The sequence below is a fragment of the Cryptotermes secundus genome, unplaced genomic scaffold, assembly GCF_002891405.2.
Source record: "Cryptotermes secundus unplaced genomic scaffold, Csec_1.0 scaffold671, whole genome shotgun sequence".
NCBI lineage: Eukaryota > Metazoa > Arthropoda > Insecta > Blattodea > Kalotermitidae > Cryptotermes > Cryptotermes secundus.
The window spans coordinates 197508-217167 of record NW_019724595.1 but is presented as its reverse complement, the minus strand read 5'-3'; the positions used below and the strand labels follow the sequence as shown (position 1 = coordinate 217167).

Genomic DNA, 19660 nt, shown 5'->3' with positions numbered 1-19660 from the left:
ATAACATAACATACATACTTAGTCATAAATAATTTCGTATGATATAATACAGATCCTTTTCCTAATTCACAGGAAACAAATTTCCTGTCCTGCTGTTCAGGGCAATAATCGTTCCTTATTGTGAGAATCATACGGCGCACTTGTGCATAGTGGGCACAGTGCAGTTTTTAGTCTGCTTTCTTTATTTTGAAAAAATACAAAAAGTTCTTGTAAGAACTAATCGCCTGCTGTCCTTTCACTACATGCTGAGTATTTGATACGACATGGACCACCGCGTCGTCCAACAGTTCTCTTATTGTTGCTGTGTATTCGTTGCCGCGGGAACGTTTTTACCGAGCCGCTGCCTAGGAAATATGTGATATCTTAAACCTCCATTTATTTATTTCTTCAAATCAAGGGAAGTAGGCCAAAACGGTCACATTGGGGGCACGCGGTAGCTTACTTGATTAGGTCACTATGGTACGAGCCGGAAGGTCGCGGGTTCGATTCCCGATTAGGTCATTGGATTTTTCAGTTGACCAAATTTTGCAAGCCGCACTATGTCCCTTGGGGCGACACAGCCTCTAACAGAAATGGTTACCAGGAATCTTCCGGGGGCTAAAGGGCGGCCGGCGCTTAAGGTTGACAGTCTCACCACCATCTTTGAGCCGATTGTCTACAAAATGTGCGAGCCTCGATGTCTCACAACCCTATGGGCCTCCACGGCCTGTTACAGGGATAACTTTTTTATTACATGAGGTCACCTTGCTGTCTGTCTATCTACTCCCCCCAGTGTTGCTAGGCAAGGGCCCAGTTAAACACTTAGCTACAGCAGCGAGTACACACGCAACTGTTGGGCGCTGTGTTTTCTGTGCGGTCCACGTGGCTTCAAATACTCTATGGTGAAAGGGAAGTACGCAGCGAGTTATTCCCAGAACTTCTTGTTTTTAATATAAAACCTGGCAGTTCGTGTGATACCCACTTTGCTTTAAAGGGTACGGGCTCTTCTTGTGCGTAGTTGTAGCTGTGCTGTAGGAATTAGTCCTTCACATTGAGGCTCGCCTTGGGCACAGGATCACATGGCACAGAACACTTTATTGCATACTTCCGGGGAGAATTGAATCGTGTTGTGTAACGCAGTGGAAAGCGGCCAGCAGGTCGACTGTGGGAAACGTTGGCTGCTTCTGTGTCGGAAATGAAGCAGTGCCTCTGTTTAGTCGTTCCCAGGGAACAGATATCGATGTAGCTGCTTCTTTGTTACATTATGGCTGTCGAGAATCGATGTGAGTTTTTAAGACGGAATATGGACGGTTTGTATAGCGGAACGACTGATTCGTACTGTAACATTACGTCCAGACCGCTCCGGTTACGTGACCAAGCTCCCGCTGTTGCAATGACGGTGAGTTTTATGTTTTCATTCCAAATGACGGGATGTTGGGAAACCATAGAAGCAGACCCGTTCGTATTATCTTACTGTGTGTACGCGTATGCAATAAAATATTTACTTCAGTGATGTTATACAAGTTTCTGTGCAAAATACTTTTACGTAATGTCACGTGAATAATTTAGTTATACAGTTTACTCTCAAGTGAGAGTTCCAATTTTACGATTTTGAACATGTAGATTAATTCTTGAATTGTAATATAATATGCACATATTTTACTGTTGCTTTGAAAATAATTAATAACACGTGAAACTGTCTTAAAGGCCATGTAATATTCTGAATTAACCACTTGAGAACTATTAGGTACAGAATAATAAAAAGGTAACGCTATCTCTGCAACAGGCCATGGAGGCCCACAGGACTGTGAGACGTCGAGACTCCCACATCATCTACAGTCGGCTCACAGATGGCGGTAAGATTGTCAAAAATACGCGCCGGCCCCACATTAGCCCCCAAGAAATTTCTTGGTACTCATTTCTGTTGGATGCCGAGTTGACCCCAGGGCCATAGTGAGGCTCGAAGATTAGGTCAATTGAAAAAAATCCAATGACATCATCGGGACCTGAACCCGCAACCTTACGGCTTGTAGCATAGCCCCTCAACCGACTACGCTACCGCTTGCGCCACCCCATGCCCAATAATCATTTCATTTTAATGTCGGGAATATAAAGCGTTGCCCTAACGACGTTTTGGTGTTACCGTATTACTGAAGAATGCTCAAACTGAAAAGTTATTACAGTCAGAAGAACAAGAGCATAAAAATGAATATCTCTCTCTTCATTTTATTAGTCTGCATTCCTTGTAAAAATGCGTTTACCTCAAATTACATTGGTCTGAAATGTTGAAAAGGGTACTTTCGTTTCTAAAAACCTTAAGGTGACTCATACACGTATGAGTCTGGCTCGCCAGTCCGACTCGGCTCGGGTTCCAATGAGCCAAACTCGTCCGTGTGTGGGTCACCACGCTCATACGTGTGTGGTGAAATTAATCCGAGCCCGGCTCCTCGCCGAACCGGACTCAAGAGCCAGACTCGTACGTGTATGGGCCGCCTTAAGGTAGGCGCACACCTGTCGTCATCGGACGGACGGCACGGATCGGACGGATCGGATTTTATTATTACATACATCGTGTCAAATGAGCCTGCGCTCACTTGTTATCTGTCAGCTGATGCTAGGCACTCGATGGTTGCAGAAGTTCAGACTGGAGAGCATGACGTCATTAAAAAAAATGACACCGCAAGCTCCAGAACCAAACCAACCGGCGCAGGCGCACAGACGAGCGTCTGTCGTAGAAGTGTTCGTGACGAACATCGTGCTCACGATTGTTCTGCAGACCGCTTACTCGCGTGGAACTGGAGGCCACGGTAGCTCAGTCAGAAAAGTGACTGACTGCATACGGCCAAGGTTCGATATGATTTGTCGTCACACCCCAATCGTCCTGTCCAATGAAGTCGCCTATAAAGTTGTCCCTCTGTTTAATTATGCACCACGCCATAAAGACGTGTTGAGGAGTGGAGGTAAGTGCCATCATTCTTGACCTCGGCACTAAATGGAAGTGAGTGGTCAGCTTCACGCCACGGCCGCTTTACACCCGGCGATAGATAGCCTTGTTCCCATTGGGTAGGAGGCTAGATGGGCCTCAGGGCTGGTGTTGACACTGTGGAATAAAGAAAAATATCCCCCTTCCGGGAATCGAACTGTGACCGTCCATCTCGTAGCCTGTAGCTCTACCGACTGAGCCATCCCGACTCCTAATATGTCGCCTGTAACTTGAAAATAACCGCTTTGTTATGAAAGGTAAACTGTCATGGGACTTCACCTCCATGTTCCCATACACCTTCTTGGTATAGTGTTCAGATGTTTGACTGTTCACTCAAGTTTGGTTTAGTTTTTTTCATTCAATTTTGTCGTGTGATTAGTGCTTAAGGGCCGTTTTAATAGTATCTTCTGTGCACGCAGTAGAATTGAACCAATAGCATGAAACTCGAAGAGCTCGTTATTTATGAAATTATTATTTCGGCTGAAGTTGTGCTGGATATGCAGTCGGTACAGCGACTGGCTACGGGCTGCACGATCAAAGGGTCGATGTTCGAGTCCCGGTAAGGTCAAGCATTTTCTCTTTCACGTTGTCCGGATCTGGACGCTCTGGGGCGCACCAAAACACCTATCCAATGGGTACCGGGAGCTCTATCCCCGGCGATAAAGAGGCCGGGGCGTAACAGATTGTTACAGATATTGCCAATGTGTGTGTGTGTGTGTGTGTGTGTGTGTTGCCGTGCAGGGCTGGATTTACAGTTGCGGGGGCAATCAAAATATGGAGTCTCTAACAACAAATTTAAATTGTGACATTTCTTTCTTTCTTTTCTTTTACCTTATTTCTTACAACAATTCAATATATATGTATACAAATAAATTGTCGTGACTTTAGAGAAGAAAAGATCTGATTATAATCCGTTTATTCTATTTTCCTTTTGTAGAGACGCCGGGCGCCCGCTTAAATCCGGCCTTGATGTCGCGACACGTTTGTTCTTTGTTTATTTCCATTTGCAACTAAATAGTGACAAGGCAGGAGACAGGTACTCCTATAAGCTTCGGGGTTTTCACGGCTGATTGTTCGTTTGTTCGTATTGTTCGTCGGAAACGCAGGTATCCACCTACAAGACTACACCCAGAATACCACAACATGAAGTGGATGTAGGGCCCGGGATCTCTCCCTGTACTCAGACGTGTAGAGGTGGAGTCGACTTCATACCTAAATCTTTCGAAGACTGACGTGCCTGCATACAGTGTAACTGTGTATTTCGATTTTGGGTGATTGTGCCGTGTCTTCGATTAAATGTCACTCAGATGTGTTAACATAATAAATTAAATGTGCAGATATAAGTAGCTAATAAAGGGTCGCAGTAGCTTAACCCTACAAATGCCAAGTGTAAACAATTTCGACCTTTTCCAAAATTGCTGCATTTGACAGCACGAGACAAACAAACCCCGTGCTTTAGTCCACAAGCGAACTATACCGACCGAGCGACCGCCGCTTCTCGGCTTCAGAGTCAAGATGTATTAAGAGCGGATCTCTCTCTCTCCCACCCCCCCCGCCACTCGAAGTCTTTGTGGTGTTTATATATTACTTACTCATGAATTTAGGGCCGCGTCATAGCTCAAGCAGTTAGTCCCTGGCTTTCCACCGCGGCGGCGCGGGTTCGGTCCCGGGTCTGGTCAAGTGGGATTTGTGGTGGACAAAGTGGCGCTGGGGCAGGTTTTCTCCGAGTACTTCGGTTTTCCCTGACAACCTTCATTCCACCAATTGCTCCACAATCTCCCTCACCTATCATCTGGGGTTGGTACAATATGCCAGAAGTGGCCGCAGTACAAGGGACTTAGTCCTATCCCACTAGCAATAAAAAATACTCATGAATTTTGCAATGCTCTAACTGGATACTGTAGAAATTAAAACTAGCGCTTCAGATGTTGAACACGTTCCATTCTTGTGGGAACTATCGTGTAGCTAAAAAGAATGTAATTAGGCCTACTCAGTTTCACTTGGCGTAGATTTCGTTTCTTATAGGTAAATATTTTACGCTCTGTTTAGTCTACTTTCCGAACCTTAACGGCAGACGATTTAAAACAGGTGATTTCTCAATATCAGCTTTCATCGTGAGCAATGAACACTATAACAAGTTGTTCGGATTGCTGGAGGTAATGTTAACCCATTAGAACACATTGGTTTCTCTATGTTACGCCCTGTTTTAACGTTTAAAGTAAAATTTGTGTTTTGTGCACAGCCTGTGTTCCATGTGATTTACAGAATAACTACTGGTGTTTCCATAAAGAACACTGACCAGTTGGCCTTCATGAAAGGGATACAGTGTGTTTTCTGTGTGGTTGGAGCTAAAACTGAAATATTATATACAAGGAATTAGTGCTTCAAACGGTTATTCAACCTGCGTTTGTATGGAACCTAGCTCACACTCCTTACATCCTGTACACCACTGTACTCCGTTCCTTTTCAGACCTACTTGCTACATCCATAAATCCACCCACCCTCATGCTCCCACTTGGAATACAGGGCATCTGTGAAACACTTCGTTTCACTTCAGTGTCTTAATTATAGACAGTCAGTAGGGCTCCCTTGGACGGGGGATCAGCCCGACGGAAGGCCGCTACTTACGCAGGGCAACACAGAATAAACGCAGACATCCATACCTTGAGTGGGATTCGAACCCATGATCCCAGCGTTCGAGTGGGCGAAGACAGTTCATTCCTTAGACCGCGCGGCCGTACGAGCACTTGCTACGTAACACAAACAGAATTAATTTCGTACTTTGGGTTTTTCCAATTGACCTAATCCTTCCGGCCGCAGTATGGCCCTAGGGTCGACTCAGCCTCTCAGAAATGAGTACCAGGAATTAATTAAATAATTTTGCTGGGGAGTAAAGCGCGGCCGGCGCGTAAGGCTGACAACCTTACCGCTATCTTTGAGTCGATTGTCTATATAATGTGGGACCCTCAACGTCTCACAACCCTCTGGGCCTTCACGGCCTGGTACAGGGATAGCTTTACTTACTTTTTTACTTTTACATTTTAGAGTTTCATCAAAATCTGTCTCATAGTTTTGGCAGTTTCATGTGATGGGTATAACTATGCTTTTTGGAACCCAGCGAGCAGCTACCATCCTAGCAGATCTGCAGTTTTGTGTGTATGTGAGAGATAGTTAAATTGCTGTGAAGAATGTTGAGTGTACGACACGTATTGATTTCCGACAATAAATTGCCAGTAAACTAATGCTACATCTTCTGTGATATAATGTTACATAGTCCGTTGAAAATCAGCCGACGTTTTGGAGGAACATCGCCTCCATCTTCAGGATCGAAGACTAACTTGAACCAGCGTGCAAGCAGAAAATCTGTGTTCTCAGACGAAACTTCGGAAAATATAATTGACATATTTTGACATTAATCATTTTCAAGTTAATTACAGCTTCGTTTATTCTGTCTTCCCCCCCCCCCCAAACGTTAATTGTCGCTTGCTCGCTTGCTTGCTTGAATTGTGTGTCAAGTAGGCGTAGGAATGATTGGTTTGAATATCGCATGACCTTGATTTGCTTTGTGGCTACTTTTTTGCACATTTTGGCCTCATGCTCTATTACTTTGTTGGCGTAAGAGCAGGATATTGAGCAGAATAAGACAGGTCTTGGTCTAGTTTCTCTTTGAGGAGGCTGCACGGATGTAAAGAAAACCTCTTGCAGAAACAGTTGGGCCTGTTTCTTGTGTGACGGATACATTTCCCTGCCAGGTTGAGCCCCCAACGCCACCTTTGTCATAATGATAAAGAATTGGCTCTTTCCTATTAGATTGCATGGAAGCTGGTTACTCAGACCCACAGAAGGGTGGGGGGTGGAGTTAAGGAAACGGAGTGCCAACCGGCCAAATGGGAGTGATGTAAAGCATTCTGTGTGTTTGAGTTACCACCTTTCTTCTACGCTATCAGAGCTAATAACCTTACTATAGACACTTCAACCCTGAAGATGGAGGCATCATGTTCCTCCGAAGCCTTTATATCCGCATACGAGATTACATGGTGTCATAGCCCAGAAAGGAACAATATGAACTTGTATGTATGTCCGAGTTTATATTTGATAAGTACGAACCGAAATTAGACTCGCTCGAAATATTTATAGTGCAGAGAAAGACGTTCTTCGAAGAAAATGAGGCATGAGGCCTGAAAGCTAGAATAATTCACTGCTACGCAACAACTCGCTAACATATGTTTCCATGACAACAACCTAGAAAGACGATTTGCTAGGCGGCGGTTCAGTAAACCCCGTCTAAAAGCCGGAATAGAGGAGCCAGATACGAAATTATCCGTTTTTAGGCAACGGTCCATGCACGTTTCCGAGACAATGCATGGAACCCTTGGAGGCGGTGATCTTTATTCGGTTCTCCCGCAATTATAAAAGGGAGTTCATTCGTGAATTCAAGAGATTCTTCAGAACATTCGTCAGACAGGTGTCATAATTCATCCACGAGAGAATTCAGAAGGAATTCAATGTCTGAGCTATTATAATTGACTGTAATTTTATAGAAGTGCCAATAAATCCAACCATCGAATTATTATTATTATTAGTCACAACACCCCCAGCACATGACAGTATATTGAAGTGGCGTAACACGGGAGGGGGTGAATACAAATTATACAACGAGGGCTTCTTAACCAAATATCATATTTTTTTTCGTCCTCTTGTTAACTTCCACCTCCAAGTATTTGTAAATAGTTTAATTTAATTCATCCAAAACTAGGAGCCATTCAAATGGGCCCCAAAACACAAAAGTGCATTTATCTCGAAAATGGCTCATGATTTTGATTACATGTCAGTACTTCATAGAGAACATATCCATCTATAAATCCGGACGGGCGGTATCTTCAAGAAAATAACGGTATACGCACAAGGGGGGAAGAGACGAACGTGTAAAGTCAGCCCTCCCGAAACCAGCTTTATCTGTCAAACGGTTCTCATTTCTGTCCGGTGTTCAACAATCAGTGGTCTAGCGTGCCAAACTCGATTAATTTCCAAAGGAACATGCCAGTTATATATGAGAAACTACTTGCAGTGTCTTTGAATCGATTATTTTTAACGAACCTTAAATATCCAGCAAGTTAGCAACGCCACGTTTCTGACGCTGGCATAACACGCATAAACTCCCCGATTTTTTTTTCAAATCATGCCAGTTGATGGTGGGTTGAGACCACTGTTATTATGTGAATGGGGCCTGTAACATGTTGCAAAAGAAAGTGTGCTGATTCAGGAGTATCGGCACTGCTATAAGTGTGCAACCGGGAAGTGGTAATTATCACCACGTGTTACAAAAATCATTGCCACAGGTGTCGTGTGTGTCTAAACACAGATTGGATTAAGGATATGAATGACTTTATAAAACAGTTCGGCCGGACTGGAACGGGTAATGATACGTTTTGTGGCTGAGTTACTGAGCTAAATAAATTCTTCACTCTGGCCCACTTTTTACACTTCATTCGCGGCACTTCCGTTTTACTGGCGCCGTACATTTCAGGGTGTTATAGAGTGACATAAGAGTTTCACATTTAAACGTATAGACGTGTTTTAAAATACATGGTTTTATGTCGGCACCGTAGCGTGGGATATGTCTGTATTGGTTACTGTTCTGCTTTAATCCTGGAAAAGGCTGTGCCGTAGTTCTGGCAGTTAGTCGCCGGCTTCCCACCGCGGCGGCCCAAGTTCGATCCCAGGTCAGGTCATGTGGGATTTGTGGTGGACAAAGCGTCACTGGGGCAAGTGTTCTCAGGGTAGTTCGGTTTTCCCCCATCTGTTATCTGTGGCTGGTACAATAGACCAATTCATGGCCGACGTATCAAGTGAACTCAGTCTCCTCACACTATAACAGGCATGGCCAACCTCAAACAGGCTGTGATCGACCTTTTAGTGTCAAAACTGCCAGTGATCTACCACCCCCTCCTATCGTTGTACCTCGCTTTAATAAAAAATATTGGTAAAAATAACACGACACCTGATGTTTGTTGTAAAAGCAACACACGTACATTGAAAGTACAGACTTACCTTGTTCGTTAGTGAGACGTCTGGGGCTGCAGTTCATCTTTCAGCAACTGTTCAGTTATGCTTTCACACAGCATTCCTATTCGCCACACAATTGTGTTTCTTGGTACTTGAAGATTGGCAGCTATTTCAAGAAAAAACCCTTAAAAATTCCACTTCAGTGAAAGATTGCTGACCATGAAGGATGATTTGGTTGCATTGTTAGAAAGTGACCTTGGATTTGTCATCAACTGTTGTTGAGCAGCTAATTTCGATTTAAGTTTTTTTTAGCTTAAGTTTACGAATTTCACTTTTGGGTGGAAAATCAGCATCATACTTATTGCTATGGAGAGCATTATAATGGCGTTCCTGATTACCCTTTTTTGGCAAGGATACTAAGGCGTTGCATTTGCCACTATATTGAGGTAAGTGTTTTATCTGGCACACGCACACAGATGCTTTCGAAATTAACAAAATAACGTGGGCAGAGCACTTACTGTCCCTTTGATTACACTGAGCTGATCCCCAGACTATATTTGTTTAATGCACAGCAAAGCGACAGATCTCCACTAACAGCTAATATAATAATAGTCTCACTCGTTAGTTCAACGTACGGGGATTTACATTTGACTGGAGGGAAGGAACGAAGTGAATCACTCAATCTGTCGATCACTCTTCCATCGGAACACACGCGGCCGACGAGTGATGGAATAAGAGGTCACGTGATAAGGATAGAGTAGGGACTTCCCCACAGTTCACTTAACGCAAGTGTAAAGCAATTTTCACGTAAGCAACATAAGAACAGAAAAATAGGAATGTCTAATACGTATTTTCCCTTCAGAATCTGAGTATAATCATACGTATTACATTACAAGTGAATTTACATGCTTTTCACTTTTAAGTTCCTTATAGGCCCATGAGATCGACCAAAAATCGTCCCGCGATCGACGCGTTGGACATGCCTGCACTATAAGAATAAAAAACATCTTCGAAACGAGTTTTTTTTTCTCAGTTCCTCCAGTTGAATTTCGAGACATCGCTCTAACAAATTCCATTACTGGCACCGGGTTCGAATCTGTGCCCGGAGATCTGCTGTCCTAGCCCATACTTTTCGTGGTTTCAGCCCGTCCAAAGTTTTGGGATAGAGACTCAACTTTAAATTAAACTATGACTGTTGAATTTGAGTTTTTTTACGGCGTTCCCTATGAAGACTGCTATCTTCAGGGATGTAACACCTTGTAGTCTCAGTAGTAATTCACTTCTTCGAAGGAACGTACTGCCTCCATGTTCAGCGTTGAAGAGTAAGCCAAGCATGAGGCAGGTAGCGCGCTGCTTCTTGCTGGCCACTTGCTTGGCTTACTCTTCAACGTTCTTGTGTGAACGTCTACCGAAGTACACGGTGTTTCACACCAAAAGACTCTTTCCAATTCATCACTGACGTCGTCATGCTGTCAGTAGATGCTATAGCTTCTGTTGCTGTGCGGTTGGAAAAGCGTTGTTAAATAAACAAGGAAACTGCTAGTTAGACGTGCCTCTGCAATAGAACGGCACAACCATTTACGTAAGCGTTGACCCAACTTTACTTTCTGTTTGTGACCATCATCACACCGAACAACAAATCACATTCACTGAGGCTAATGATATCACTGACCGGTATATTTGTGTAACAGAGATGCTGTATTGTAGTGGAATTATATTATTTGTTCTCCTCTCCCTTTCCGATTGCCCGTCGAGTTTAATTTTGGTTAATATCGATCCTGTAGGTTGTGAACCCTACTTTACTTGATGCAAGTTAATTTATGAATCCATGTAGTGTACTAAGCCTGTTTGTAGCGATGTTGATTTCCTTTTCAGTGATAGGGGTTTCCTGTAATAAAGGGATATTGAGGCTAGTACGGTGAAGTTACCCTGGTCTTGATTAAATAAGCACCGAGGCATGAAGACATGGATGAGTATAGGTTTAGCTCCACCATTAGAGAGGTGAGTGGTTAGCATCACGTCCCTGCCGCTTTACTCCCGAAGAAACATCCCTTGTACCCATTGTATAGGAGACTGGGTTCTGTACGTTATGGAGAAGAGAAAATCTCTAACCCCTTACCAGGAATCGAACCCCGGCTCCTCGGTCGTCGATCCCGTGGCCTAGTCGTTATACTGAGCGATCTATCCCAGCTGTCCGTCAAGACTGGCGAAGTACCGAACGTCACAAATGAAGCATTTGGATTGATTGAGTATCGGTGGAGTTAACGGCTCATAACTTTTTCGGTTTATCGTATCAGATGGTAGGACGATGGATTGGTAAGCCATTCAATGAAATCTGATGTGGCTTGCTTAAGATAATATCTCATCATTTGCCTGGAAGAACTGTTAACATGGAGTTAATTAGTTACTAAAGAGATGTGTTCTGAAGTTTAATATGAGCAACTGACAGCAGATTGATGAAGGAAACTTGGAGCAAAATCATTCGGACTGATAGAGCAGGAGTAGTTTCGAAATGTGGCAGAAAGAGAATACAAAAATAGCGAAACGATGACACAGCTACAAACTGGAGGCCTGGGGCCCTCTTCCTTACACATCTGACGAAATCGTTTCACTATATCAGCGACTCGTATCGTCTGCATGTCTGACATGAGTGCTGATCGCCTAATTGTTGTTAATGATTGTGTTCCTTACTTCGGTTGGACTGCAAAGCGCCAGCCACGAGCGATGGAACTGTGAGACTAGTTATGTCCAGTGGTTCTTAACCATTTTAACTCTAAAAACTGTCAGAGTCAGAGTTCCTTTACGACTGGAGGTTTACTGCCAGTCAGCCCGTCTTGGCGCCAAGCCCCTTGAGGCTCATTCTTCTGAATAATATACAAAAATTCAGTTCTTACCTCACAGGAAACACGTCACGTCTCCGCCCCAAAGAACAACCGGCTGATGTCGCTATTTATCGTGAGACCCATACGAAACACACAGATACACTCTGTGGACAGAATACAGAGTTTTAGTATACTATAGCTGGTGTTACGTATAGTAACACTTTGGCTTCAAATGTTTAAACGGCCGTTAATTTCGGTTTTCTAGACCGGAGCTGCTATTTCCTTGAAATGCCTCCTTAGTTATCATCACGAGGCTGAGTGGACCTCATTCCAGATCCACTACTTCTCCGAAAAAATCTGGTAGCGCCGGAAATCGAACCCGGACCTCTGGATCTGTAGCCAGTAACGCTGACCACTAGACCATAGAGAACTGTTATAATTAATGGGAACTGAAATATAACACAGATGCAGTTATTTAGGCTGTTGCCAATTAAGTATTTCGCAGAGAACTCAATGTTGTACGTTTTGGCGCGGGAAGCATGAGAAGACCTCTAAGCCCCTTCGTGGCAGACCTACATCCCGGTAGGAAGGAGGCTAATAAACGCACGAATGAATGGAAAACATTAATATTTAAATAAAGTTCTATTGTATCGTTGTTGAGAAGTTTTACAGTAACAGTGTGACAGTTTATAGAGCTGTGTATTGTTTTTATTGCTAGTGGGGTGGGACTAAGTCCCTTGTACTGCGGCCACTTCTGGCCTATTGTACCAAGAGCTGTGTATATTTACCGTCGAGTGCTGCTTAATATTCTATATTATAAACTCTAATTTTATTCTATTTTTATCATCCGCGTGTAGTCCTATTCTTATACGTTTCCAGGGGATGTTTTCTAACCTAAGGTTATTCATTTTTTAAAAGACCTAGTGAATATATCTTTATGAACTGATCTACATGCTAAAATCTTACCTACAAACTACAAGCGTACTCGTTATGAAATAAAGCAAATCATTCCGTTTTCTCAATTGCTTATAGGTAAACAGAAAAATGAAGATTCTAACAATTTAGTGGGAATTGTAGTAGAATATCACATGATCCTGCATTATATACTCAGTGCGTGTCGGACAGTAGTTACTTACAGAACTGTTAGCATCTGAGCCGAGATAGGTTTTCGGTATAGCGACTGGCTACGGGTTGGACGACCGAGGGATCAGAGTTCGAGTCCCGGTAGGGTCAAGAATTGTATCTTTTCCACGTCGTCCAGACCGACTCTGGGGCCCATCCAGCCTTCTATCCAATGGGTACGGGGGCTCTTTCCCCGGGGGTAAAGCGGTCGGTACGTGAAGGTGAGCATTCACCACCAGCTAGTGCCGAGGTCAAGAAAACGTGGATCTACACATTCACTCCCCCATGCGCCTTAATAGCATAGTGCTTAATTAGTTAAGCACAGGGACGGCTTTATCCTTGTGCCCTTCTTTACTAATAAGACGCAGTGACACGCAATGAGCACAGGAATGCTGAAGATACAGAATGCAATTGACACAGCAACCAGACGGCTGTGATGAATTATTATTACATTAGAGATGTGTAAAAAGAATAATAGAAAAGTAGCGGTAATCACATAAGGACAACTACACAAATTAGCAAACAGCAAACACAGAAACAAGGAGAAAAATTATGAAAGATTTCTGAAACAATATCTTTTACATCTCACTATTTTAAATTCGCATAAAATGCGACTGCTCTGTTCTGTATTTCTATCCTGAATCGTGATGGATACCAACATGTAAACTTGAAGAGCTGAGTATATTACTTCCCCATTAGGTTGGTAGACATGTCACATTCAAGGCTAGATATGAAGACTTCCATATGAAGTAGTCACATGATTGAGTGATGGCTGTGACAATTTTAGATATGTCTGCGCAAAACGTGCTTGGAGTGGATCCGTCGTGGAGAACTATAGGTGGGCCTTATCGCCTGACTTTACGAGAAGTCTCTCCCCCAGAAGTGGTCGTGTAATCTCAAATCGCTAGGCTCGAAATTTGTGTTACTCCTCTTGTTTCATTTCTTATAGTTTTCACTGAAAAATTATTCCTGTGAACTACAATATTGTATTAAAGCATCCTGTTGCATTTCTATAAGATTCACATAGAATATTTATATTACAGTTCCGTAAACAATGCAACCACTTTATTCCTTAGAATTTTCACTTTTTGCAACACTTTTCGGCCCCAACCGGCCATCATCAGGTACTTCAATTCGCCAGAACCAATATTCAATGCAGGTAACAGGTAACAACGAAAGAGCCCGCCACTGAGGGAGGCAATAGGCAGATATGAACGGGGTAATATTAAAATGGATCTTGGATAGCTGAGGTTTGGATTAGAATGATCTGACCCAGGGTCAAGTGGTGGGCTTTGTAAACGCGGTCTTCGACTGGTACATAAGCTAATAGTCGCCCAGCTGGTTAAAAATTTCCTTATCTTTTATAAAATCCAAATGTTGATTCCCATGTTTATGAGAATAGGGGCTAGACACCGTGTCGAGTCGGATAAATGCAGTCAGCAGTCTCACAGCGCCTTTCTCTTAAGATCAGTATTTATATTATCCGCCCATCTACGCACGCGCTTCCGCAACTGGCCTGATCCTTTCAGGTTTCTCCACTAAAATTTGGTAGACACTTTTCATTTACCTCATACACCTTTGGGGGCACGCGGTAGGATAGTTGGTTAAGGCACTAGGCCACCAGCCGAGAGGTCGCGGGTTCGATTTCCGATGAAGTCGCTGGATTTTTCAATTGACCTAATCCTTCTAACCGCACTATGGCCCTGAGGTCGACTCAGCTTCTAACAGAAATTAGTACCAGGAATCTTCCTGCGGGAGTTAAAGGAAGGCCTTCGAGTAAGGCTGATAACCTTACCGTCATCTGTGAGCCGATTGTCTAGAAAATGTGGGAGCCTCGACGTCCCAGAAGCCTATGGGCTACACAACCTGTTACAGGGATAGCTTTGCCTTTTCCATGCACCTTTAGCTTTTATAGTAGTGAGGATTTTCTTGACTAGTTTCAACAAAACTCCAGCAGTGTATACGTGCTTGTTTATTTAGCCGTTCAAAGAGCGCAGTTAGGAGAAACTAGCGCTGGCGTCTGAATTATGTACATCCCCCCCCCCTCCTTCACAGCTAGCGCCCGATAAAAATAAAGCAATTACTTTTGCTGCGTACAATACTGCACAGTTCGAGCTGCTTGAAGTACAGATGGAACACTTTCTTGTAACCATGAACTCGCTTGCGCAGCTGTAGGCCTCCACTTGGGAGCGAGTGCGTTATTTCCAGACATCATTGCTTTCAGCTCTGGCCACAGCATCGCTTCCTGTCTGAATACTAATAACAAGCCAGGGCTGTCCAACTGTCCGGTAATATTTGTGGCTTAATGACGTTATCATTACTTATATAACATCGAAGAGTACTGTTTTCTGGTATGTAACGCCATGTAGTCCGGTAGAAGTTCTCCGACGTTTCGGAGGAACGTTCTTTATCCGATTTCCAAGGCAGAAGATATGCTGGTCTCCTGTTCGTTTCCCGTTACTTTCTGGGTTTACTCTTCGACATCGATGCGCTTCTATCGAACTCCACGGCATCACCTCAAAAGCGGTGTTATCCTTCATAATCGCCGTTGTGTAGCATCGAATGGTCCAGTTAGTCCTCTGCTTAATTAAGTTACCACGTCAAAGCATGAGCTTGTGGAGGACCTCAACGCTTCCTATCCTGACTGAGGTTACGTGGTCTTTCTCAGTCCCTCCAGCTAAATTTCGGGATAATATCTCGATTAAGCAACTGCCACGTCCTTCCAAATATTTTCCAATTCATTATTTACCAATCACTTTACTGTTTGTTGCTATATAACGTGAGATACTATCTATCTACAGCCGTTACGTTGGACCTTTGCCGCTTTTCAGTTTCATGGTCTTTTATGTAATAAGTGGGACCCCTTGGACGAGGGACCAGCCCGTCGAAAGGCACAGGACAACACAAGCACAGAATAAAGGCGCACAGACATCCACGCCTTGAGTCGGATACGAATCCACGATCCCAGTGTTTCATTGATCGAAAACGGTTCATGCCTTAGACCGTACGGCCACTGAGACTGACAATGTGAGATACTGACGTGGTAGAATAAACACAGAAAAATTAATGGAATTAGTTTCACATGTCGGCTGCTTTAACCCCGGGGGAGACGCGTTGAATAGGAGGTTTTCGGAAATGTAACCTGTTTCCCCGGCCTTATAGGCTGTATCTCAATCTTTATATTGACTAAGCTCGAATGGCGGTTGCAGTTATTCCTTACACTACGCCATGTAGAGCAGGAGTATAGCTCCACTATTCTTAACCTGCCCCTGCCACTTTTCCACTGGGGAAGTAGCCCCTGTGCCCACTGGCTAGGAGGCCCGGTGTGTCCCAGAGACGGTCTGAACGCTGTGGAGTACAGAAAACTCTTGATCCTTCCGCTATGCTCGAACGGTAGGATGCGTAATGCATAATGAATTGGAAAGGATGTGAAAAGAGGCGGCTGTGCCGTGATTTGAAATACTATCCTAGAATTGAGGAAGTCCACGAAAATCCTGGCCAGGATGCCCGATCTCCGGCTCGAGATTTAAACCCGGGATCTCCCGGATATGAAGCAGGAATGCTACCCACTTTACCGTAACGTTCGAGAGCTGTCCGGTACAGTACAATCAGTATTAATCATGTTTCCTGTACTTTAGTTCAGAACTGTGTAGTTTTCACTTTGTAATGTGCCCGGATATGGGACCTGAAGTCCATCCACTCTGCGAACCAAGACACGCCACGCTTCATGTAGGCAACCTCTGAGGTTTTTATTTTGTAATGTTCGCCGGATATGGGACCTGAAGTCCATCCACGCTGCGAACCAAGACACGCCACGCTTCATGTAGGCAACCCCTGAGGTTTTTATTTTGTAATGTTCGCCGGATATGGGACCTGAAGTCCATCCACTCTGCGAACCAAGACACGCCACGCTTCATGTAGGCAACCTCTGAGGTTTTTATTTTGTAATGTTCGCCGGATATGGGACCTGAAGTCCATCCATTCTGCGTACCAAGATACGCCACGCTTCATGTAGGCAACCTCTGAGGTTTTTATTTTGTAATGTACGCTGGATATGGGACCTGAAGTCCATCCACTCTGCGAACCAAGATACGCCACGCTTCATGTAGGCAACCCCTGAGGAACAGGAATTCTGCGTGTCTGGACCTCTTTCCGACTTGTGAATAACGGAAATGCGTTTCAGTAGAACCTGGTAGATTCCCATTTTTGATATAATGGTAAAGTAAGTAAGCAAAAGGTAAAGCTATTCCTGTAACAGGCTGTGGAAGGGCTATAGGGGCATGAGAGGTCCAGACTCCCACATTTTGTAGACAGTCGGCTCACAGATGGCGGCGAGGTTGTCAACCTTACGCGTCCGCTGCCCTTTCCCCCGCAAGAAGATTTCCTGGTACTCATTTCTGTTAGAGGCTGAGTCGACCCCAGGACCATAGTGCGGCTGTCATTAAATTCTGATGACGCATCCTCGTTCCTATACCTGATGGAGTATAATTTTACTGGTTTTTTTACATGGTGTCTCATCGTAAGGGGGAAACGCAAATTGAAGGTGTCTGAGAACAAGGTGTTGAGGAGGATGCTTGCTAGAGCGAGAGAATTATTGGCAGTGCAACGACAAGTTGGACATTGTGGTTCTTGGAATCGATTGTAATCAAAAGTAGCCAGGCCGAGAAGAAGCTGAGGACAAAAGCTATTCATTGCCTTTAAACCTGGGCTTTAGAAAGCGAAACAGATAAGAATGAGACACCTTGGGCGAGAAGTGTTTACAGCGTTGAAATTAAGCGCACACTGTTGATCAGAATGACCAAGTGACCACGTGATCTACGACGGATATGGTCAGACATTATAATCGTGGGTTCGAATACCACTCAATGCCCGGATGTACGATACGAATACATACGTGAAGCTGATCACTCACCTCCATCAAGTACCACGGTCAAGAATACGAGGTTCTGTATATCTACTACCCCATACGCCTTCATGGCGTAGTGCTTAATTAATTAAGCACAGAGTTTACCTTATACATATATATAATGTTATGTTGCTTGCGAACCACGTTCTACTCAATAAGAATTTTAATGTGGTAAGATATTTCTAAATTTCATTTAATACTGGCTCTTAATGTATTTGTTTAGGTACGAAAAAGCTGTGATAAACAAAGAGTCCTTATACGAGAAGCGGATTTCTTCAGCTTCTCCAGAAAAATTCCGCTATTCATGTAAAAGTAAGTAAAGTAAAGCTATCCCTGTACCAGGCCGTGAGGGCCCATAGGGTTGTGAGACGTTGAGGGTCCCACATTATCTAGACAGTCGGCTCAAAGATGGCGGTAAGGTTGTGAGCCTTACGCGCAGGCCGCGCTTTACTTCCCAGGAAAATTATTTAATTAATTCCTGGTACTCATTTCTGTTAGAGGCTGAGTCGACCCCAGGGCCATTGTGCGGCTGAAAATATTAAGTCAATCGAAAAAAATCCAATGACCTCATATAGTGCCTTGAAATAAGTCACAAACGTTTCCTTTTGCATCCTTCTGAATTCGTCATTCGACACTGGAAAGGGCCAGTTGCCTGCTTTTTGCCGGTCTCTTGTTTGGCTCTCTCTTCGGACCTGAAGATGGATGTGATACGTTCCTCCGAACTTCTATCAAACTACACGAAGCTACAACCCAAAAGATCACACTTACCCTTCTGAGAAGAATTTGGGATGCTCTAACCCTTGACTGGGCAACAGTTTTTATGAGGACCTTACTGTCTGTATAGTTTCTTCATGTTTATCTACACTCCAGTCTAAGTAGTATTCTCCAAGAGAAGGCGAGGCATATGGTAGGGAGAATTGGTCGACCTTGGCCTTTGTGCTGTTCATTGGAGACACGTTGAGTTACGCTGTACCAACAACGGTAGAAGTCAGAAAATCATGGAGATTTTGTCAGCTAGAACAGTACACGAGGACGGGCCTTAGCAGTTGCCTCGTCTTCTCTTCATTGGAGTATAGTACAAGGTTCGTGGTGCATGGTGCAGAAAAAAAACACTAGAGCTAGAAATGAAAAATGTACACATTAATTATAAATTTACGTATTGATTTATCGAAATTTACAGCTGTGGTTTTGTTGAAGTCAGGGATGTGTAAGGTACGAACATGATACAGTATATCTCACGCTTAATAATCCCCCCTCCCAAAAAACAGAACCCTTTGTCTGCTTCTTAAGATGACAGATGTCTCCACTATACTCTACAATTCTTTCTGTAAAATGTGAATCTTTTTATCTGAATATTCGGCATTTCAGTGCGTAGAGGGTACATAGCATCCTCCGCGAATGCCTTGAGCAAGAAATCCGAGAGGATGAAGTCTGGTGACTGTAACGGCCACGTATGGGGGACCACGACGAGCGACCCGTGTGTTAACGATGAGGTGTATCTAGGATTTTAGTTATCACGAAACTAACAAACTGCGAGGTGGCAAACACACGCAGTAAATACAAATATACCACGCAAGTTAAAGCAGGTTTCTTGTGTGAGCGGTTTTGATTAAAGCTACACAGAAAATCAAGTAATTAAGTAAATTTATAGTCACCTTGTATAGAAATTACAGACCGCGAAACTACATGACAATCGTACTTTCACTCCTTTGTCTGGAATGCCAGAGTTTTAATTGATCTGTAGTCTAGATGTGTCTTCTCCCACCTCCGTCGTGAAAATACAGTTTCACAAAATTATATTTCAATCGCATCGGATATACGTCACACACCAAATATGCTTTC

General features: G+C 43.7%; 1 protein-coding gene across 3 annotated transcripts in view; it reads left to right on the top strand.

Moving 5' to 3' along the window:
• Positions 1-19660, top strand: part of LOC111862394 — a 267967-nt gene that overhangs the window by 85253 nt on the left and 163054 nt on the right. For 2 of the 3 annotated variants that reach the window (XR_004512792.1, XM_033750638.1), the window contains exon 1: positions 1283-1378. The exons of the other annotated variant lie outside the window; for it this stretch is intronic. Coding sequence is in view for 1 of the 2 variants with exons in the window: in XM_033750638.1 (XP_033606529.1) it covers positions 1283-1378 (96 nt within the window). In the remaining variant the exon portion in view is untranslated. Of the gene's footprint in view, positions 1-1282; positions 1379-19660 lie in introns of those variants that run through there. 3 annotated transcript variants of the gene reach the window in all.